The 24,609-nt window shown below is 39.5% G+C and overlaps 1 protein-coding gene across 1 annotated transcript; it reads left to right on the forward strand.

Annotated features, from left to right (window-relative positions):
- On the forward strand, positions 1–23,939 carry ADGRG7 (adhesion G protein-coupled receptor G7). The gene is made up of 16 exons (XM_072327004.1): positions 1–109; positions 2,743–2,850; positions 6,218–6,349; positions 7,188–7,297; positions 9,403–9,558; positions 10,264–10,355; positions 11,097–11,215; positions 11,300–11,413; positions 12,745–12,905; positions 14,486–14,635; positions 15,888–16,000; positions 17,314–17,675; positions 18,873–18,954; positions 19,539–19,700; positions 20,499–20,655; positions 23,715–23,939. Exons 1-16 carry the CDS (start codon positions 1–3, stop codon positions 23,937–23,939), a joined length of 2,352 nt encoding a protein of 783 aa, XP_072183105.1.
- The last annotated feature ends 670 nt before the right edge of the window (positions 23,940–24,609 follow it).

Genomic DNA, 24,609 nt, shown 5'->3' on the forward strand with positions numbered 1-24,609 from the left:
ATGCCTTCACTCCACTGGGAGAGAGTGTTGCTTGGGATTGCCTGCTGTGCAGTGACTGTGACCCTCTGTTCCCTGTGCATTTGGCAGCTTGTTGTCAGGTTTCACAAAGGTAAGAAATACAGTTCTGCACCATTTGAGCTCTATTCAAGCCCTTTGTGTTCTTCTGTCATTTCTGAAGTGCTTAAACATGATTATTGTTAGCTTCATCCCTGCCCTGGGCTTTTTAGGTGGAAATGTCTGTCTTTAATTAACTCTCTGACATGCCTTTGGAGAATTGTCTTGAATGTTTCTTACTCTTCTGGTAGAAATCTGACCTACTTTTCAAAAGATAGAAACAAATCTCTTGCTAGGCTGGTAAATTGTGCTTTGAAGAGTTACTATCTAGCTTTACAAGATAAGGAAAACCATATAAGCAAAACATGCTATATAGCACTTGTCCATGACTTTATTACAATTTGCATTACTGAAAATTTTGTGGAATGGTGTAGGAGACACTGATTTGTATATTCTATACCTGAAAATTAGGTCACTGCGCTCTCTGAAAACAGTTCCTTGTACGAACTTGAAGCAGAAAATTTGCCAGGGTTTCCTATCAGTAGAATACTCAGTAAATTGATACGATATAAATTCATGCATGGACATGTGTAGAAATAAAGTTCATAGAAAGAATCAGCTATTCCTTGCTGCTTGCTCAGCAAAAAGTCAGATGTAAGTGAAGGCTAAGAGAAGGCAGAGGAAAGTTTACATTTGGATTCATTCTATATTTGCTTCAGGTGATTTATCAGATGTTTGCAGGGAGGGAACAAACCTAAACACACAAAATGACACAGAAGTAAATATTAATTGCTTAACTTGTAAATTGCAGTTGCTCCAAGGATGGAGGATATCTTCATGCCCACATGACGCAGCACTTGCTGTGCATAGATGGTGTAGTGTTTCTTCTTTTTCCAAAGCTGAACTGCAAGTATCAGCCTTAGCAGTTCCCAGAATGTTTGATTTAAGAACAAAACACGACAAAATAAAAAGTTCTTTTTGACACAGCATGATACAATAATCTTAGTTTTGATTAAAAATATACGTATAAAGTCAAAATCAATGTGATTATTGAAATGATCAATTTCTGCAAAACTTAAAAGCCAAAGACAAATAAAAAAGAAAATGTTTTCTGAAACTTAAAATAAAAACAGAAGAACCCTATATTTTAACCCCATGCCACTATTATTTAGGCCTAAGAGTTTTAGTGCGTGGAGTGTATTCATGTGAAAGTTAGATCCTGTCAGCCTTCTTGGCTGTAGAAGTACCACCATCAGTGCTTCAAGCCCAGGGCTGCCCCGGTTGCTTGCTTTCCCCTACACTCCTGTAGGCAGCCCGAAATCTGATGCATCAAGCTCTCAATTGTTGTATGAGTTTCCCTTCCTTTTTCTGTAAGATTTCCAGTGAAGAAACCATGTGTTTTGGACAGCTGATGGCAAGTGGAGACATTACCTAGCTTCCCGTTGATGTTATTCCACTAGCATCATAGACATCTGGATGAAACATAGCTGAGGCAGACTGAAATACAAATACTAAATAGCAGCAACATGAGCAAGAGTTGAGCAATGCTTTCCAAGAATTGAATTACTACGTGGCAGATCCCCTCTATTTGGCAATAATCTTCCAATTATATGAATCCCATTAAAATGTAAGAAGTTAAGCAGTCTTAGTGAGAATGTGAGGAATATACAATAGCACACATGCTCCTGACAGCACTGTTAACTTTTACATAGCCTGGCTTTATTCCCTTTGCCAGCATCTCAAAACACAGACACTAAAATGTCATATCCATTGGTAGGCTTCAGTCTCATCTTTCTGTATAATTCCAAGGAATAAAGTGCATTCAGAGCACAATGTTTACTGTGAATGTCACAATTGGACTCCAAACTCCACCCTCCACTACTGGACTGAGTGATATAAACTGAGATGAAGTCTTGGTTCATGGGGAATTCCCCATGTCTTCAAGCCATTTCTCAAATGCCAATATCGTGGCATATTCAGAAGTTTCTGAGATCAGCAATTTCACTGCTATTGCATATATCCTGCTTTTTTGTTTCCTAAAGCTGCTGCAGCCTGTGCAATGACTACTTCAGACAAAGCCCTCTATCCTCGCCAGAAGATGGAATGAAAATTGGCACCTGTCCTGGCGTGTGAATAGAAACTGGCTGAGACCAGGGCATGGGTTTTTATCTGTGTTATCCCATAGTTCCTGGCTTAAATCAGAATATCTCTCTGTGATTCTTGGATGTATGATTATCCATCTGCTTGTTACCAGTTTGGGTCTGGGGAATCTGTGGCCCTCTTTTGCCCCCTTGTTCCTGTGAAACCCTGCAGAAGCAATTTGTGCTTTTCACATATTCAACAGCTTGAGCTTCTTGCAGACTGGAGGCCCACACCACCACTACTCCTGCTCTTTTGGCAGCTACACAGAACAATTTCTGCCTATGTCTTTGTGGGAATGCAGATTAATTTCTGAAAGCTTTGACACCACTGTCACAGGTGTATCCCCAGCATTGTTACTGGGGATAAGGACGAACTATTGGCTGAGTATGTTCCAGCCTGTGGATCACAGAATGAAATATTTTTTAGATGAAGATCCAAATAAATCAGCATCGTATTCACTTCTTCCCCTCATCAAATTATTCATCTGCATGTATATTTTACATGTTTATTTATATGTATCAACATCTTGATAATTTATTTATGCAGAAACTACAGGACCTGTGGCACCTGCTTGCTTCTGCCTCAATGGTGGATTCTGCCAGGATTCTACCTGTATGTGCCCCAGCGAGTGGGCAGGACCATTTTGTGATATAGGTCAGTAAAAGCAAGGCAGCACCAGCAATTGGTGCTATGTCAGTGGTTCCCTCTGCTTTGAGAGGCTGCTGACTCCCCTCCTGTCTCTTCAGCCCTGCTCAGCAGGGTCATACGTGCAAGCAGTGATGTGGTTCATCTTGCTTGGTGAGGCTCTATCTTTCACCCACTTCTGTCATTCTTTTGAATGAGTAATATATCTGGGGAAGATATTAGGGGTTTCAGCTGTCTGTGGTCTGTTTCTAGCCAATTTGGCCTTTGTTTGAATTCCTCTGTTTGAACATCACAGTGACTTGAAAATCTGAGTCAGATCTCAGGGGCCAGTATTGCTCCCTCTGGATTTTCCAGTGCCGAGAGGGCACTATTCAGCTCAATACTCTGAGCGACTGATGGGACTGCAGTATCCTCAGTTCCTGCTATCGCAGCCACAAGGTTTGGGTGAGTCAGATTTCAGACACCTGGTGTAGCACTGGCCTGGCTGCCTCCCATTTCAGGCTTCTTTGCCATGGCACAGCATCTTTGCACTGGTGTAAACAGAGAGGGTGCTCTCAGATGATCACCACAGCTGGCAAGACCACCCAGCACATAATTTTGGAGGTAACAACCTTCACTGTGGCCACTCTGACATGCAGGTAGGCTGTCATGTGGTTTAGCTGTGCAGCTGTCCCTTTGTCAAATGAACTCACTCTATTTTTCAGATGGATGCTGCAAGGTCTGCAGCTTATCCAGGAAAATATGCTTGGTGAGGATGCTAAGTAGATGGAAACTTCAGGTCTGCTGTGCTGCTTTCTTGTGATGGGCTGGGTACAACAGCCAGCAAACAATGACAGGTTGGATGAGTTCATGACGTATTGGAACACTTGAGCAAAATAGTTCAGAGGAATCGGCTGGGATTTCAGCACTGGAAAACAAATCATGTTAATTCTCATTTCCTATGTCCTCTCCTCCGTGTTTTCTGTATTTGATTTGCTGTCAGTTGTAAAAGTTTATAGTGCCCATCTGTCCATTATTATCCTTTCGTGACAAATTCAGTTTGCTAATGGGCTGGTCAGTCCTTCTTAGCCACTCCCAGCTATCCATGACATTGCCTCCTCTCTAAGAACTAACAAAATAAAGATGTGTATATCATGTATTGGGAATAAAAGCATAAATGTAGGACATAAAGGTGAGGGGCAAGGGCCCAATGGAGCATCAAGAGTGTGGAAAAACAGCATAAAGGGTGTTCAGGAAGTTGCAAAAAGGAGTGGTGGGGCTAGGTAGGTGATGATTTAATGCCAGAAGGAAAAATCAGAGAACATAGGGCAAATAAACTTTTGTAATCCAATTGCATTTGTCTTAATGGAAATATTCCTCTTGGTTCATATTTCATTTCTTTCATACATATATCTTGGCTCTTTTTGTCACAGGTCATATTAAAGAGCCTGGTTTTCTTCCTACTTTGTTTATTTGCTCATTGTTGTGTTCTGGACCAACTTTACTAGATTCAGAATATTTGCAGTAATTTGAGATTTGCATAAGTGGGGAAAAAAATCACCAAATAATTTTATTTCAGATGAATTCTTTCCTGTAAGTCAAAGACTAAGTAGTGTAAGTGCATATACAGACCAGCCAAAAACCCATTCAGACCTGAATAGCTGAAAAGACACAAGCTAAATCTTAAATAGGTGTTCACCTGTGAATGTGTATGCATTCATACATGAATGTAGCAACTCATTCCTGGGTTTCATTGTCAGAAGGAAGGCAGCGTCACCACAGAAGTATTAAAGTACATCGGTATAGACAGGATTCACGCAAGAGTGCTGCAAGACCTAGCTAATGTCACTATGGGGCTGCAGTCTGTCACCTGTGAAAAACCATGGTGATAAGGAGAGGCTACAGAGAACTGAAAAAAGACCAACATTATGCCCACCCTTAAAGGATGAGAACTGGGGAAGTCATAAGCCAGTCAAATTCACCTCAGACCCTAGAAGATGCCCGACTACATTCTCTTGGAATCTATTTTCATGCATGAGAAAGACAAGAGAATAATTAGGAGCAGTAAGTATGATTTTACAAATGGCAATTCAAGCTTGAGCAACCTGACTGCCTTCTGTAGGAAATGGCTGGCTTTGTAAACAACAGGACAGTGACAGATGTAAGATACCACTGTTATTGTCTCCCTCAGCATTCTTATTTGGTAAGTGATTGATAACGTACAATCTGGGTGAATGGACCATTAGCTGGGTTGAAATTAACTCCTTCCCTCTGGGGATGGTGATTCCACCACCTACCTGGGCAGCCTGTTCCAGTACCTCACCACTCCTTCTAAAAGGAAATTTTTCCTAGTACCCAATCTGAACCTCCCTTGGTGCAAATTAAGGCCATTAGCTCTCACCTCAATAAACAAGAGCCTTGAGAAATCTGGGGATCAGTCCAGTGAAAACCTCAGAGTAGCCAGCAAAGGCAGATGCTGATCTCTGCACTTGGGACATGGGTATAGACAAGGAGACTGCTGGTTGAGGAAATGTAGAATCTATAGAAAATAAGATCCACAGGAAGTTATGTGTCTTAGCAAGGAAGTCAGTGCCAGAACATAGAGAGGGGCTCCAAATCTCCTGAGCCCTATCAGGACAATAAATATTCTTTGTCTAATGCCTGTCAATGGGACACAATCACCTGAAATGTGGTCTCAGTTGACAATAGTTAGCAAGTATGAGATGCTGCAGATCCTAAGTCCATGCTGTGGTATGTTTTCAAGCATTTGCAACATTGCAAGGTCAATCTGCATTGTTGTAGCAGTGTGACATGAGAATGCAACAGGCTGCCATACTGGGTCAGGCCACAGGTCTACTAAGTTCACCATCCTGCTGGTAGAAGCAATCAATATGAAGTGTTTGGCAAAGGTGTGGTGTTTGGGGTAGCATGATGGGGCCCTCTTGTGCCACCACCTCCCATTCCAGCAACCACATCATGTTTCAGTCACCAAAGACTGTCCCCCATTAATTATTGGAGTCTCATTTGCAGCAAATCTGGATTTTTGTCCCCCCTCTGCTGTGTTCTGTGGCATTAAGCTACAAATCTAATTAATACCTGGGTAACAAGATTCTGAGAATGAAGCTTTATCATCTTTTTCAAATATACCAGGGCTGAGGCAGTGAAAATAGAGAAGATATTAAAAGTTATGGGCTTTTATGTCTTCGGTGACCTTGTAAACATCTCTTATAGCAGTTTCGTTTTAGGTAAGATTTACCTAACTGCTTTAACAGGCATTTATTTCATTTAAAGCAAAATATTCAATGAGTTTCTATTGTCTCACTAACATTTTATTTGTGAAAATTGCTCCATTTATTAAAAACATCTGATCAGAATATGTTTTCTTCTTCCTGTACAGTTAACTTCTGTGAAGACAGTGTTTACACAGTGAATGTTTCTGAAAACGTTATTAAAAACCTTACTTTTGGAAGGATTGTAGTGGGTAAATACAGCAGCTCCAAAGAGAAGTGTGAACCTAACACTGTGAATGGTACGTGTTTCTTTCGCTTCTGCTTCCCAAAGGCAAATGTAAGGTTTGTGAAAGATACAAGCTCATTAGAGCAGGAGATCAGAGCTCTCTGCTTAAAGCAGAACTCAAGCAGCAGGAGCATAAGACTATCCACACAGTCTTCTGCCTCAAATGCAATTGATATGATACACATATACATGCCTGTTCAGAACCTGGCTGAGAGTCAGTTCATGTCACTAATGAACAAGTGTTTGATAGAAGGATTATCTCTTTATAACTTACTACCTAACGTTAGGATTCAGGACACTTTCCATAAACTGTGGTTGCATTTTGGTATCACTTAAATCAGGAAAAAAAAGCAGGATTTGGGCTTCTCACATAAGAGACCTGGGAAGTACAGAGTACTCCAAGAGCATATACCAGCTTTCAAGACCTTTCAGAGGAGTTCCTATTACAAGGATCTTCACAAGACCTTTTTATTTACTTATTTATGTTGTGATGTTTGAAGTATGTTTGTCAAGACACGATAAACAGTTTTTCAGATGGTTTAGTGTTGGCATTTTTTTGTCTCTGGTTTAAAAGAAGTGTTTCTAGAGCTCTAGCATATTAAAGCCGATCTGAATTTGGCAGAAGTAATTTTGTCAACTCTGACAAGTTTTTATCCGAGTACAAAACGTGTTTGAAAATGTACAGTGATTGATGGACACTTGTAATCCCAAGAGATAAGCGTTTTAGATGCAAACGGCAAATAACACCAGATAGATAGTCACACCCACTGTGCATTTTCAATTCCCAATGAAGTCATGTGCATGTACTACTGTACTAAATGCATACCCTAATGTTTTTTACAATATTACAGGTAACTCTTCAATTGCAGTCCGGCTGTGTTCCAGAAAGGGAATAATTCCTGTTTTAGAGCCTCCCAGTATTCTGAATTGTAATGAAAATCTGGACTCTCTAGCATTACAGGTAATCTTCAATTATATCTTAACATGCTCTTTGAAGAGTGGCAGAGATTCTGCAGCATCACATTAAAAGAAATGCAATAGGTACTTGAGGCACAAAGCATGTATTTGTGTTACATTTCCTAAAAGTCTACAGAAAGGAAAACAAACCATGAACATATTTGCAGAGGAATTCTTGGGATGTGTCTGTTTTGCAAATGGCCTTTTTCCAACTGTGATTATTTCATTTTGCTTGTTTTTGCCTGAACGCAACATCCCATTTTATATTGCCTAACCGGCCTGGAAGTTCCCCCCTCAGGTTCCCATTTCACAGCAAACACCTCAGAGCAGAAGCAGTGCTGACCCAGGATACTGAACTAAGGAGAAACTGGAAGGGATTAGGAGAAGACCAGTGGGAGAGAACACAGTGGTGCTAACACTGTTAAAAAGGATTAAGAGCAAAGCCTCTCCATTCAATCCCATGATAAGATGAGCATGGATGAAACACTCTTGTCCCTCAATAACTTTATGAATGACAAGCAACTCCTGATAAAACCATAAGCCCTTATGCTTTGCTTTAAGGCTTAGCTCTACCATACTCCCAAAACATGGGTCATCGAACACCATTATGCATGCTACAGACAGCAACTGCTCCTCTTCTGCTTCTACTTTCCTATTCCCTATTACTAGCTCCAACTGAAAAAAGGAAAAAGAAACCAGCTACAGTTCCTCTAGGAGAGCTGATTATTCATTATATATATATATATATATATATATATTTTTTTTTTTTTCTTGAATCCTTGAGACTAAGATAATTTCCCAGTGTATAACTTTCATTAAATGGATCACAAGTAAAATCTCTGTAATAATGTCACAGAATCATGGAATCATAGAACCACAGAACTGTAGGGGCTGGAAGGGACTTATGGACTTCATCGAGTCCAATGCCCTGCTAAAACAGGTCCCCTACAGCAGGTCACATAGGAAAGCTTCTTGAATATCTATAGAGAAGGAGACTCCACAACCTCTCTGGGCAGCAATATACATATGTATATTATTAGCAGCTGTTTATAATACTAGTAAGATACCACAAGTATGTATTTGGTTGCAAAGTAAAGTTATTCTGCTGCCAGATTTTTAGTTTTGTTACGATTTTTTTTATGTTGTGCTGCCATCTAGTGAACCTAGGCCAGCCCAGGTTCTGAAGGTGCAAGCTAGGAGTACAAAGGGATGTTTATCCTAATGATCCACAGGGCAGATTTAAAAGGGTTTTATGCCTGTCAGTGCAAATATTTACTATGAATACAAAGTGATGCTGCAAGTCAGAACAGTGACATATGTGTTCACATGGTATGTTGTCAAATCAAATAGTAGGTCTCTGGTGATTATAGATAGAAAACTCTTTCCTCCCTATGCAACACACTAACCTTTCTTTCCTACTACTTTGAGCTGTAGAAACTCCTCAAATTTGTGTGATTTAATTAAACTTGATTTTGATAGCTTAATGGTTTAGAAAAGGGATGACCTGGTGCATCAATCCCTATGACCTGTGAAAAATATTCTTCTGATGATTAGCACGCCCTTAAATCTTACAGTCACCTAGCTATGCTTTCATGTAATGTACAGATAATGCCTTATTTTGTGTCTGTGTTTGCATGCTTAAGATATTACAGGTGTTTATGCACTGCCAAGTGCTAACTGATTCCACCTGGATCCATCCAGAGCTTCTAAAAACTCTTGTTATTATCCCCAGCACTGGAACATTTTCTCCTTTTCTATATTTCAGTTTGATCCCCTACAATGTGCAAAAGAGACGACAGTGTTCTCAGTCCAGCTTATGAGTGCTGTGCTAAGAAGTACTGCTATTCTGAATGACATTTCTTAGTTCTTCAGATGGCTTTTCAAAAAAATCCAGTTCAGGTTATTCAAGGAATAGTGAAAGGCAGACAGAAGTTTGCAAACTCAGAAGCTCAAGGAGGCCTTATTACTGCCTGCAGCCACCTGCTAGGAAGAAGTGGAGAAAGACATGGTCAGATGTATAATTTGATTTCACGTAAGAAAGTTCTGAAAATGATGTCACTTTTTTTCCTTTTCTTATTTTCTTTCTGCTGAATGGCATTTCCCTGATAGGTTGGAACTGCAGACACCAGCAATGTTTCAGCAATTGCAAGTAATACTCAGATCCTTACCTCCATTCCCAGTCGACTGACAACGCAGAACATCTCTGCTGCTGCAAATATCGCAGTGCAGATTCTAAGAAAACCAGATGTTTCAGAAGACTCTCAGGTGAGCATTAGTAAGACAGAAGAAAGTTTTTATGGCTTAATATTTGGGATATAGATTCTGTCTTCCCTCTGTCAGCACAAGGAACACGCTCTCCAGTGTGCTTCTGATTAACTTTACATAACAACGCAACCAAACGCATCCATTTTGCCATTTAGTGATCCAGTGGCCCTGAGTGCATTTTTGTGGATTCACTGCTGCTTCATTTCCCAAAACAAAATGTAAATTTGGGTTTATCAGTTGTATGGACTTGCCCATACCTGGAATTCTAATGCTAGCATCATTTGATGTTTAAAGTCATCATTTAATCTTCCCTAAGTTAATAGAAGTCTGGTACATGTGAACCACTTGCTCTAAGCCTATATTCTCTCTAATTACACCCTATATTTTGTTTATTCTACAGCATATGTTTTCAAGAGATGACTATTGCATTCTTACTTTGCCAGTGCACTGTGTAGATCACACACGTCTGACCCCCTACTTTCATGTTTTTGTTGCTTTTTTAAAATGTTTTAATAAAGAATATAAATTAAACAAAAAGTTTTGATACTTATATACAATTATATATATATTATATGTGGCCCAAGATAATTGCTCTCTATTCAGTTTGTTTCAGACAAGCAAAAAGGTTGGACACTCACTGTAGAACATGGGATTCTTAAGTTTAACTGCTTTTGAACAGTACTTATTTTTTTCTTCTTGACTCAGGCATCTGTGGCAGTTTTAACTACAGTGAGTCAGCTCTTGGATGCCAACGAAACAGAATTCAATGACAATAATCTTGTCAATGTTACAGCAAGGTAACGTCAGCCTTTGCCCTTTACATTAGATCTAGCAAACTGCATTTTCCCTTGTGTTTCAGAATGAAAATCATCACGAACATATGAAAACTTCTTTAGTGTTCAATGTGTGTTTGATTGGTTAAGTAAATTTACGCCAACAGTTTTGGCTGATTTTTTTCTGCTTTGGATAAAGAATGTGGGCAGGGAATAAGTGGGGACTTTTGGAATTTTCCAGTTTGGTTGTTGGTTGTCATCAGCAGTTTTGACAAACTATTCACATTTCACAGTACTGTCTGTGGATATATAGGGGTTTACATGATGGACTAACCTACTAGCTGGTATTCTGCCACTTAAAAACATTTCCACTTTATTTCACTGCACTTCCTAGAAGTCTGAAGTACTATTGTAATTCGTAGCATGTGGAAAGGGAAAGCTACCAACACTCTCTGTGCAAAGGAGCAACTTCCTGTGTTTGTTAGGAATTTCTGACTTACCTAACAAGCTGTTGACTGTATGCTAGATTTCACACTGCCCTGTTCCTAGGTGCACATATGACTAAATCCTGCTTCTCCTGACGTTAGAAAGCAACGTTTCTGTTGACTTCAAAAGTAGCAGAATTTCCCCTGTTCTTACAGAGAACATGGACAGACTCTTCATTCTACCTGATGTGCCAGAGAATCAGATCAGAGAGGGAGCTGAACCTATGGCTGTTTGTGACAACTAGAGGTGACTTTTTCCCCATTCATTATTTTATTGCAGCCTCACAAAAACAATGGAAGAATTTTCTTTGATGGGCAATGTCACTCAGCCCAACGTGGCAGTCCAGTCTGCTCCACTGAAACTCAACTCCTCTACAGTTCTGTTTTTGGCACAGAGAGGTAAGCTTGCGCATGCTGCTGGATTTACAAGCACAGGTAGGTATGTACCATAAATTCTAATGCAGATGTTGTTACTTTTCCTAGATACAACCCTGGGATATTTTCCATCAACAAAACTAGAAATACAGGAAAACGTCCCTGGGCTTACCAGTGAACTGAGTACTGAAGTCCAGATACTGCTTGATATTAAAAGTAACAGTAAGTTCTTTCCCCTACTGAAACCTGAAACTGGGAACATTTTGAATGAATATTCCTTAAAAACCTGCTTTGGAAATAACTTTAAAAAAATGGAACCTGAATGTAAACTTTTTTATAATGATGTTTTTAATGCATGTTGGTACCACATACAATGGCACAAAACCACACATGTCAAACGAGCCACATAATCTTATAGATTAATGCAAATGTGCCTGTTATTGTCTGAAGGCTTTTTATGTTTTGTTTTTCACTTGTTCTGTTCTTTAAAAATTCAGAATGTAAAGAATCTTTGTCCAAATCTCTGTAGACATAAAGATAAAAATCTAGTACATATCTACCTTGCCTGAAATCCAAAGTCATCAGCCATTTCAATGAAAATTATTGCTACTGTCAGGTGTCAGCCAGTACAAATTGTTCTCAAATCAGCGTGTCAGGAGAGTATTTAAAGACACACAGGATTTTTCCAGCTGCCCATTATTGACACTCTTCCTCCACAATGAACAAGGCAATCCTCTCATTAGAGCTAGGAAAGTGTCAAAGAGATAAAGGTAGCCACACATAGACAGCAACAAGAATAAAACAAACATGGAAGAGCTCACTGACAGATCACCATCCATTCTGCTCACTGACATAGACAATGATCCTGTGGAAAACCAGTGTGATCATGTGAAGTCTTTATCATAATGCCTGTAACACTTATCTCAAGAGGATTCAACTGAATTCACAGCTTATTAAATACATATATATATTATTCAGTATTAAATGTACAATTGTGAAATAGCTATCAAATCATATTACTCTTTTGTGATAAAATAAAAAGTAGAAAACTAGGGAGGAAGTCAATTATATAAAACACAATTTTTGCTTTTTTACTTCAGCAGAAATTAAGACTCGTAATTTAAACCAAGAGAGTCCAAAAACAGGCTGAAGTGAGAAGAGCAGCCAATCTATTTCATTTTATGACTTTCTACCAGTTGTAAATGTCCATGTTGTTAGTATTTATTACTTAGTAATACCAAAAGCCTGGACATTTTGAGTGTGTATATGTATCTGGATTTAGGATATTGTCCTCATTGTCGATGTTTTTCCTCAGAAATGGCATTAGGAGAAAGGAAATTATTTTCACACTCCACTGAAGCAAAAATTGAAGATTAATCTTTTGAGATTCCTAGGAAAAGACATTCTTCTCTGCAGATTAAAAAGATTCTACCTACATATCTTGACAAAAATCTGCTGTAAATAGAGGATATGTGAAACAGCATAAAATAGGCTTCTTCTAAGGCACCGGCTTCTCTGATATCTATATCTTCTTTGCTGTTTGCCTAGCGAAGGTTCGTCAAGCGATGGCAGAGTTGGCTTTGTCCTTTATCAAAATGACAAACTCTTCCAGTCAAGGATTTATAGGAGTAACAATAATTTATCTAAACAAATTGTTTCTGGCAATATTGATGGTGGAAGAGCCAGTGGTGTTGAAATAGCCTTCAATCCCAAGGTAAGCTTCTTTGAAATGCCATGTTCAGTTTGACCAGAGGCTGTCTTGTCCTACTACCTGTCTTCAGTACTCAGAAAGAGATATAAGTGGAGGTGTTTTTTTGTTTGGTTGTTGTGCCAGCAGCATGTTCTTGCAGCCCAAAAGGCCATCTGTGTCCTGGGCTGCATAAAAAAAGATGTGGCCAGCAGGCCCCCTCTACTCCACCCATTTCAGCTGGAGTTCTGCAATGAAGTCTAGAGCCCCAATCATAAGATAGATGTGGAAATGTTGAAGCAGGTCCAGGGAGGGCCATGAAGATGATAAAAGGGCTCCTATGAGAAAGGTTGAAGGAGCTGGGCTTCTTCAGCTTGCAGAAGAGAAGGCTGCCGGGGAGATTGCATTGCAGCCTCCCAGTACTTCAGAAGATCTTATAAACATGAGGAAGACTGATTTGTTTTGCATGGGCAGATAGTGATAAAGGCAAGGGGGAATGGCTTTAAAAAAAAGAGCAGAGATTTAGATTAGAGATTAGGAAGAAATTTTTTACTAAAAAGATGGTGAAACACTGGCACAGACCACCCAGAGAAGCTGTGGTGCCCCATCCCTGATGACATTCAAGTCTGAGTTGGATGTGACCTTGTGCAGCCTGAGCTGGTGGGTGGCAACTCTGACTGTGGCAGGTGGATTTGGACCTGGATGATCTTTACATTCCATTTCCAACCTGAGCCATTCTATGATTTCCTCTATGAGTAAATTGTTCCAGATGTTACTGCATTTTTTTTTCCAGAAATGCCTTATATGAGTTCCCATTTGACATAGATGATATATACTCATTTTTAGTATGTTTTCCCCAGAAAACAACAGTTGGCTTCTTCTTAAGATATCTAAGCACTGTAACAAAGCTTTTAAGGCTTCAATATGAGTACGAAAGATCAGTAATCACCACCATAGATTTCTACTGTCAGGTGTTCTAGGAACAAATGTCTGTGACGTGGAAAAATACTTTTTTCCTTACTCCTACATTTATGTCTCATTTAATGGCAAATAACGTGAATAAGGTTGCTTTTAATATTTATTTGCACTTCAAGGTGTTTGTTGCTTCTTAAAAAAACAGTTCAGGTTGCAGTAACATGATGAAGTGCTTTGTCTGAAAAATACAGCATCCAAATTGACATATGACTGTCAGCAAGCTGTGTGCTGAGGGCAGGGGATGGTTTGTAGAATATATATTACTTGTATTCCTTTTACAGTGTAAATTCAGCAGTTATCAATTGGCAGTAATTTAAGATTTCTAATATATAAAAAGTGTTGTTTGGCCTGTGCAGGCTTTCTTGGAATTTTATTTAGTGCTTTGTGGATGTTTATCCGAACTGTAATTACCTGAATAATTCATAGAAACTTCATTGGCAGTCTTGACTGAGAAAGGATGTTGAGAGTTTGAAAAGCCAACTGTTACTGATATCCTTCATAAAGCTTACTGGAAAGCCTGGAAATCTCTTAGTAGCTTTCAGCTCTCTTTTCAAAAGAGAGAGCCTGTACACCGGTGCATACTTGTTTGTGTTTTTCTAGCCCGTTTTTCTTCTTGTAACCCCATTCCACAGTACAATACATCCGAACTTCAGCTGCATGATCATGCCTGTGTCTTTTGGGACTATACTATCAACGACTGGAGCACTGCAGGCTGTATGAAGGGAAGAGACCAATTCTTGAGATGCAAGTGCAATCACACTACTAATTTTGCTGTTTTGATGGTAGGGCATTAATCATTCCCAAACGGGCAAAGTCTGGTGCTGTAGTTCTTTTATTATTGGTTTTCAATTGTCCTCTGAGTTACAAGGGCTTGGGTGAAGTACCCTGGCTTGGAGAGTGCTGAGCTAGAAGGAGCAACTGCTGAAGATGTACCCATTTTTCTCTGATCTTTGGCAGAGCTGGCAAACTGGGACATATTTTCCCCGGGATGCTGGAAGGACAAAGGTATGGGTGCATCCTGGCTTACTCTGGCATAAAGCCTGGCCATATCCACCTGACTTTGCACCTAAGCTGCAAGGTAGTGGTGGCTCCCCTCTTGCTGTGGTAGCCCCCAGCTCTGCACCTGAGCTGCTGCAGCTGACTGTTAAATGTCTGGAACTTAAGGTAGCCTGACAATAACAACAGAGTACCTTGGGATCTGTGTTGGCTGTGGTACTACCTTGTGTTGGGCAGACAACTCAATGCACTTGGCACTTTGCTTATATGTTAACAAGCAACAGTTCATCTGTAAATATTAAACCTACTACCATTTATTTTTATATAATGCCTTCTTATACTTACAAGACTATTTGGGTGCGACTGTCTCCATCCTTCATTATTCTGCCAGTATTGGTTTTGGCTTCTCTGAGCAAAGCACTCTCTGGGTGGCATCAGGTCACTCACTTTCTGAGTGTAAGGATTTCAGTTTCTTTTTACTCTGCCTTCAAAGAACAGCATTTCCATATTTATAATATTTACTTGTTTCCCTTTATATGCATGCCCTTATTTGCATAAAACAACTATATTCTAAGAGAAGATTTCCATTCATTTAAGCATAGTTAACAGTATTTTCTGTTTCTCTGACTGCATTTACATTTTGCTCACTGTTTTATTGACACAATACAAAAGCTGGTTTTGATTTAGAATTCCTCACAACATTTTCTCTTAGACCTTGACCTCAGAAGTCAAAATTTAGAATATGAAAAGTTAAAGCTGTTCTTTTCAGTCTAAGTTGATTTACATCTCTTTATGAATAATTCAATTGCTATTTTGCTGAACATCTGATTGGCTTTCTCAAATCTCCTTTTGTAGTTCTTCACAAGCCTCTCTTGATTTGATGTCAGGGATAATTTTATGTGATCTGGAAGTTTTGGCAGTATCTTGCATCAGTCATAACTTTACTAAACCATTTTCATTTCTGTGTGCAAATAGAAACAAACTTTACAAAGAAAATAATATCTTTTTATCTTACAACTGATGCAAATTGTTTTCTAGGCCTTTCAGATCAAATATAAATATGCTAAGCCTTTGGAGTATATCTCTTACGTTGGTGTTGGATTGTCCATTGCTGGTCTCATCATTACCATTTTGTTTCAAATATTCACCAGGTAAGATGTAAAATTGTATTTTGTGCCAAGCTACAATATTTAGCTCTGTATTTAGTTTGGGGGAAACCAGACACAGAATCCAGATTGGAGCATATTGCAATATTATTGATCAGCAGACAGTATTAAAAAGCTAATTGTTTTGCATAGCTTAGGAAGGTGTCTTACTGGTTGGTGAAGTTATGAGATGTCTATATACAAGAAGCTATGGCATGCCACCTTGCTGTGGTGGATGGTTTGTTTTCTGTTTTTTCCAACACAGATGTTCAATCTAAGAATGGGTAGGGGTGCTGCTACAGAGCAGCTCACCAGCTATGAGATAATAAAGCAGGCACCGTGTGCTGCTGAGGACCAACTCAAGGGTTTATCCTTTTTGGCATCGTCTCCCACAATCATGACTACAAATGTGATCTCTGAATTATGTATTAGCATGACATTTGCTCAGTCTCCATGGGGGTAGTGGTGGTCTGTTGTGTAAAAACAGTATGTTCCCTGACTCTCTGATGTCTGGGTCAAACATTTGTCAATACAGACCCTCAGCTGTATTATTGCTATATTGATCCACACATGAGGCATTTGCTTCTTTGTTCTCATTAATTACTTAAAAAATGTGAAATAATCTTTCATCACCAGTATGGCCCACTTCTTATATTCCTGTATATCCCATGCCTGGCTACTACATGCAATGTCTAATCATTTATCTTTCTTCTCACTAGTTATGAATACGCCTGCTACATTCGTATCTTCATTTAGTGCAAGTCATTTCAGTCCACACTTTTTTCCCTTTGATTTTTAGTGGTCATGTGGAAAAATATAAATCACCCCTAAGGTTCTCTTCTTTCTGTCCTATTTACACATTTCTCTGCTTTCTGTTGCCTATTGTTTGATAGTTTATATACTTTGTTGTCTCATGTTTATAAAATGTCTGTAGGAAATATATGATTTTAAAGCATCATGAATACATAGCAATGCAGGTTAAGTATGCTTCTTGTGTTACAAGTTTTATAATGAATTATTTCATTCAGATACAACTATAGATTTTCTAGATGGACTTGTCTGGGTTTAATGGTGTCGTGTGATTCCTCCTTGAGCGAGGAGCAAAGTCATGCCAACAGAGCTGTAGCTATTATACATTAAGAACTCTCTCATCTTGCTTGAATGAATGTAAATTCGGAGTAATTCCATCAAGGTCAATGTATTTAAGATTTTTTCTCTGCACATTGCTTCTGACATCAACTTGAATGAATAAGTGTTTTATAATCTCTTTTATTTTGCTTTCCCCCTTTTTTCCCCCCAAAATATATTCCTACAAATAGGAAAACACGAAAGTCATCTATAACGTGGATGTTAGTGAGTCTCTGTTTTTCCATGCTAATTTTTAACATCATCTTCATCTGTGGAATTGAAAACCAAAATGCCAGGAAAGCCAGTAGTGATACCAGTGGAAATAACCAGCAATTCAGTACTTACAACACCACTAATACCATACTCACATCTGATGTGGTAGATCCTCCTGCAGATGCCTGGTGCATGGTTGTGGCTGTCCTGCTGCACTACTTTTTGTTGGCAACATTTATGTGGACAGCACTCAATTCTGCACAGCTGTACTTACTGCTGCTTAGAACCATGAAACCCTTTCCTGGACACTTCGTTCAAATCATGTCAGCAATCGGATGGGGTAAGATTTAAAGCTGTACATATTTCCAACTCTTACCAAAGTATCAGTACATAGTACAGTCAGAAAGAGGTATAAAATAGCAGATCGGTAGTGAGGAACTGTAATTGATCTCTCTCTGCTTTAGGCAATATGGTTTAATAAATAATCCCTTGTTAAAGTTTACTCAACTGGTATAAGCTACGCTTGTTTTCACTTTCTTGATGCAGCACTGTAACCAAGAGCTCATTCACCAGCAAAGCAACACACATCTATTGCATGGAGGACAAACCTTTATACTAATTGAGGCATTCAACAATCAGAAACAAACAGTTTCTGTCAACTACAGGATTTTATTTTTCTCACATACAGTGATTGCATATATAGACTCAAAGTCTTCATTGAGCTCTCTCTGAGATGTGTCATGACCTCCACCAGAGCCTTGCATGCATCCAAAAGCATGGGCTGACTAACATAATTTGTTATACACAATGTATTATTATTATTATTATTATTATTATTATTATGTAATGATAATATTATTATTATATTAATTACTATTAATAATAATAATAAATATTATGTAGTGATATTATGTAATAATATAATGTTTTGTAATAAAATTAATTAGGGTGCATTCTTAAAACAGTAACACTGTAGCAACACTGCAGGCTGAAAGGAAACTATATGACAGAGGACTGAAGAATGCAGTTAAATGCTCAGTAGATGAAGTAAAAATCCCAGCCTCCTTCAAAACACTGTTCTGATACAGTAGACAAGACTACCTGCCCTTTCCATGTTGTGTATTCAGCATGTGTGGTATGTTGTTTCTAATGGTATCTACCAAGCAGCTTAGATCCTGATTTCTTTTTTATAATCATTTTTTGCATTTGGGTGGAAGCAGACACAATTTCCCTAAAACTTCTAGGAATTTGACTGCATGTGCTAGTCAGAAAATGTTCAGTGAAAGCTGCCTGGCCACACATCAAAGTTCTCCAGCATTAGGTTCTTCATTGTTCTGGTGCTATTTGCACTCCTGAAAGAGCACAGTTCTGACTCACTGCTTCTCAGACTTTGAGAGCACATCCAATAGTTGGCAGTCTGGAAGATATACAGTAGGGCTGAAGGAGGAAGTAACCAAGAAGTTATTTACGTAGAATGGAGATAAGCCGTTTCTGTGTAACTGAACAATAACAAGCCAATGTCTCTCTTAACAATTAGGGGTCCCTGCTGTAGTAGTTGCAATAACACTTGGAGCTACCTATGGAGAAGGGAAAGCTTTAAACTACCGACAGGAAGAATTGTAAGTTTGTGTATCATTTCAGTACTTGCTATTGTATACCTCACGTGATGGCTTATTATTAATACCATTCCAGGTTTATTGTTAGTATATTATTTTGTATATTTAAGTGTCTGTATTGAAGAAAAAAAAAACAACAAAATCTTCACTCAAACTTAACTTTCACTTTATTTGTCAACAAAAAAAAAAAAAGGAGGTAAATAAGACTGCAGGGTAACCTCACCCTCCTGAAGCTACTCCTGCTTTTGTTTCAACTTTTACCTGTAAAGGTTTTCCTTTTGCTCTTCATATTTATTACAATATTTACTCTAAACGTGTATATAGCAGACAGATACCTATTCAGTTAGCTATATGCCCCTTTGTAATATTTACCTCTGCATTTTATTTGATAAATCAATGGCATTCACCACAGAAACATGATTGAAGCCCTGTTGTCGTGGAATGATTGCCATTCAGAGACAGGATAGGGCTCGAAAGTCCTAGGAGGTCCTTTTGGATGAAAAATAGCCAACTGTTTGGTTTTGTTTTGCCGTATTGAACAACGTGCCTGACAAATCTTTTGAAACTGTCTCTTTTTATATTAAAAGTTGCTGGCTTGCAGCCCTGGATCACAATCAGAATTTCAGCATGAAAAAGCCCATGTTCTGGTCCTTCCTTTTGCCGGTAGCATTCATCCTCCTCTTTAACATCATCATCTTTGTCGAGATCATTGTTTCTGTGATATGGAAGGAGAACAAGAACCTGACAAGGTGAGGTAGCATAGAACTCCTGAGATCTTTCAGAATGTATATTCCTCAAATCTCTTGTTAAGATCTCCGAATTTCTTGTTAGAAACTCAGATTTTTGAGAAATCAGTTGTTTTAAAGAAATGCACGCTCAAAGCAGTCAGAGAATAATTTCCACTGCTGTAAGGGGTCAGGATTTTCTCATTTACAGAAATGAGCACATTGCAGGCTTCCCTCACTAACCACCACCACTTTGGTTTTGGTTGCCATGTTATTCAACTTGGCTTCAATGAAGGTTATGCTTTACTGTTTGTGGATGCCAAAGAACTAACCTATTCAACAAAGCTTCACACTTCACTCCTTTTACATATGATTTTAATAGTTGGAGCAGACTGAAATACTGTATCTCTGACTCCTTTTGGGCTTAAGAAAAACTGGATATCCAAATGTAAATGGCAGCTAATTCTTATACTGACTACTGTGAACATTAGGATTGAAGTTATTCCAAAAAGCTTATCATAGCAAACATGCTGATTTCCAGTGTTTCATGTAAACATCACATTTTAATCAAAGAAATATACAACCACACTAGATATTCCAAAGACAGATTATTCATACACGCTTGGGCAGATTTCTTTTTCTCAATTCATTTCCCGGGTGATATCCCAAACAAATGTGGTAAAATACATGTTCGCAACTCAGCTGAGTAACAGATATTTGCAATATAGCCCTTAGTAAGTAAAACAAAAGAAATTTTAAACTCAAAAAGAGATTAAATCATATAGAGAAGGATTTTGTGTGTGTGTGTGTTTTTTTTTCTAGGAATAAAAAGGATTCAGTCATGAAAAAGATGACTGCCACTATCTCTATAGTTGTAGTGCTTGGAATCACCTGGACGACTGGCTATCTTATGCTAATAAGTCATGAGAAAATGAATCTTTTTTTCAGCTATGTGTTCTGTATTTTTAATGCCACACAGGTAAAGTATCTAGCTATTCTGAGACTAACAATTTAGACAATGGAAAAAAATGCATATATGCCTGATCCATTTGTTGAATGGACGGTGGTAGAGTGGAAGACCTGAATGCAGATTCAGAATTTTTTCAGACAGGGATGTTGTCCTTCTGGTCACAGAATCACAGAATCACTGAGTCACAGAATTGTAGGGGCTGGAAGGGACCTCCAGAGATCATCAAGTCCAACCCCCCTGCCAAAGCAGGTTTCCTACACCAGGTTGCACAGGTAGGCGTCCAGGCGGGTCTTGAATATCTCCAGAGAAGGAGACTCCACAACTCCCCTGGGCAGCCTGTTCCAGTGCTCCGTCACCCTCACCATAAAGAAGTTCTTGTGCACATTCATGTGGAACTTCCTATGCTGAAGTTTCAGCCCATTTCCCCGTGTCCTGTCTCCACACACTGCTTAAAAGAGCCTGGCCTCGCAACTTTGCCCCCCCCACCTCAGATATTTATAGACCTGGATCAGGACCCCTCTCAGTCTTCTTTTCTCAAGGCTAAACAAACCCAGCTCACTTAGCCTTTCTTCATAGGGGAGATGCTCCAGGCCCTTCAGCATCTTTGTGACCCTCTGCTGGACTCTTTCCAAGAGATCCCTGTCTTTTTTGTACTGGGGAGCCCAGAACAGGACACAGTATTCCAGATGAGGCCTTACCAGGGCAGAGTAGAGGGGGAGGATCACCTCCCTTGACCTGCTGGCCACGCTCTTTCTAATGCACCCCAGTATGCCATTGGCCTTTTTGGCCACGAGGGCACACTGCTGGCTCATGGCCAACCTGTCGTCCACCAGGACACCCAGATCCCTCTCTGCACAGCTCCTCTCCAGCAGATCATCCCCCAGCCTGTACTGGTGCATGCAATTATTTCTCCCTAGGTGCAAGGCTCTACACTTGCTTTTGTTAAACCTCATCCAGTTTCTTACTGCCCAGCTCTTCAGCCTGTACAGGTCTCACTGAATGGACACAACCTTCAGGTGTGTCAGCCAATCTTCCCAACTTTGTATCATCATCAAACTTTCTGAGGGTGGCCACTATCTTCTCAACAAGGTCCCTGATGAAGACGTTGAACAAGACCAGACCCAGCACTGCCAGTGACGACCCTCTGTGCTCTGCGAGTCAGCCAGTTTTCAACCCACCTCACTGTCCACTCATCTGTCCTGCACTTCCTCAGCTTTGTTATAAGGATGTCATGGGAGACAGTATCAAATGCCCTGCTGAAATCAAGGTAGACTACATCCACTGCTCTCCCGCCATCCACCCAGACAGTGACAATGTCATAGAAGGCTACCAGGTTGGTTGAGCATGACCTCCCCTTGGTGAACCCTTGCTGAGTACTCCTGATAACCTCCTTTTCTTCCAATTGTCTGGAGATGGCATCCAGCACAAGCTGTTCCATCACCTTTCCAGGGACAGAGGTGAGGCTGACTGGCCTGTAATTACCCAGATCTTGCTTCCTGCCCTTTTTGAAGACCAGAGTGACAATGGCTATCCTCCAGCCTTCAGGTACCTCCCCCATTCTCCAAGACCTCTCAAAGATGATAGAGAGCGGTTCAGCAATCACCTCTGCCAGCTCCCTCTGCACCTGTGGATGCACCCCATCGGGTCCCATGGATTTATGAACATTGGTGTCGCCTAGGCACTCATGGACCACCTCTTCCCTGACTAAAGGGAAGTCTTCCATTCCCCAGACCCTCTCACTAACCTCCAGGTTCTGGGATTCCTGAGGGAGAGCTTTGCCACTGAAGACAGAAAAAAAAACAACTGCTTTTCTCCAAAGCGATATGATATTCAGAGTGAATATCAGGAAAAAAAAACAACTTTCTTGTCAGCTGTGGAAAAAGCATCCAGAGGAAGTAACTAGAGATTTATGCCTTGAGAACTTTCACAGTGATTCTGAGTAAAAGTTCACAGGAAAGCATCTGCCTTGTTTTCCCCCAGGAGTAACACAGACCTTAAGAATTCTTGACTTTGTATTCATACGAGGCATATGAAGTACATGAAATAATGGATACTTCATTAGTATATTAGTAAATATTTTCTGGAAAAACAGCTAACTGGACATACGTGACAATTCCCACAGTTCCTTCATCCCCAAATCTTAAATTGTTTACTGTCACCTTGATTTGCTGAGAACTGAGTCCCTGCATATCAGCAGGGATCAGATCTGCAAACTCTCCCTGCAAAAAATTCCTGATATGATTATTCCTATACTAATAGATACAATGAATTTTCTTACATTTTTAACATAGGTAGATAGTAATAGGACAAGGGGGAATGGTTTTAAACTAAAGGAGGGAAAATTTAGATCAGATGTCAAAGGGAAGTTTTTCACAGAGAGAGGGTGATGAGGTGCTAGAACAGGCTGCCCATGAGAGACTGTGAACACCCCATCCCTGGAGGTGTTCCAGTCCAGGTTGGATAGGGCCCTGGGCAATGTGATCAAGTACTTGGTCTAGTGTTTGGCAGCCCTCCCTGTGACAGGTGAGTTGCAAATCGATGGTCCTTGAGGTCCCTTCCAATCCAAACCAAACCATTCTATGACTCTATGATTACATGAATCTGTGATTTAAAAACTAAAATCATGAACAGAGACAGAATACAAATCTCATTCTAAGATTTAGGGTTTTTTCCTTTTTTTTTTTCCCCTCTTTTTTCTTTTCTTCCTTTCCCTCCAGGATTCTCTCAATTAATGCTTTAAATGAGAACTCAGAACAGAACTTTCGTAGTACTGCTTTGCCTCCATGTATGTCTGTTGAAAATAATGATAGGGTACACCAGTCATGTTTATTGCGTAAGAGTCAAGCAAGTCTTACATTCATCCTATTCATTAGAAGACATATTAACTAATTCACTACAATGTGCGAATGAGGTAACTATAGCTGCAATTTCATGTATTTCAAGGTGTTAAAGTCATCGTTAATGGTTGCTGAAAACTATCTTGTAGTTGTTTTCTTTTTTTTCAGGTCAAATAATACTAATTTCTTCTAGTTTTATCAATGAAACATTAATGCTGTTTTTTTCCATAGGGACTTCAGATTTGTATTCTGTACACTTTTAGATCACCAATCTTCAAGAAAAAAGTCTCTGAAGTGTTTTCTGTTTTGAGGGTACCAGGGATACAGTTTTATCTGCATTCAGAAATTTACCATGTTTCAAAATCACAGCCTGCAAAGCATTCCCAGGAAATTTTCAGATTATCTGAGACTTCTACAGAAAATATTTCCTTGTCCACTCTCCCTCACGGCTGTTAGAAACCTGTAAATATATTAAATATATTAAATATAATCATGAATGTTTTTTTTCATGGTTTGCTTTATGTAGATCTCACTGGTATCTTGAATGACGGACATACTGTTCCAACTGCAGGTAGCCTGGAATAGATTTTAAGACAAGAACAGCAGGAGTAAAAAGTAGAACTGCATGTGTGTGATTGTGAAGAGGTAACACAATGGTACATCTTGATACCACTTGCACTGCAGGCAATGGAGAAAGGTCTTTGAAAGGAGGTTATTATAGATTTGTGTTACAGTACAGACATACAGAAGTTGCTCTGTTTATGCCTTTTTCATTATTCAGGCCAGTATAACACATTTATCTAGCCTATGTAATGTAGCTCTTCTCTCCCTTTTGCAAGAACAATTTTAATTTAATAAGAAACCAGAAGGTGAATCAAATGCACAGTTCTTGCTGGTTCTGAGTCCAAACTGTATGTACTACCTCCACAAAATGTTGAGTTTGGGACTGTCTTATAAATATATAGCCTAGGTGCTATTCCCATCACCCCAGCATTTGCCTATGTTAGGATGTCTATTCCCTTTTGAAGTACACAGGTGTTGCCAGATACCAGCTGGGATACTTCAGCCAGCATTTGGCCACATTCTGGCTTTTGGCTGCACCTTTCTTTCTGTTTCTCTGTCCTTT

The sequence above is a fragment of the Excalfactoria chinensis genome, chromosome 1 (assembly GCF_039878825.1).
Source record: "Excalfactoria chinensis isolate bCotChi1 chromosome 1, bCotChi1.hap2, whole genome shotgun sequence".
Classification (NCBI taxonomy): Eukaryota; Metazoa; Chordata; class Aves; order Galliformes; family Phasianidae; genus Excalfactoria; species Excalfactoria chinensis.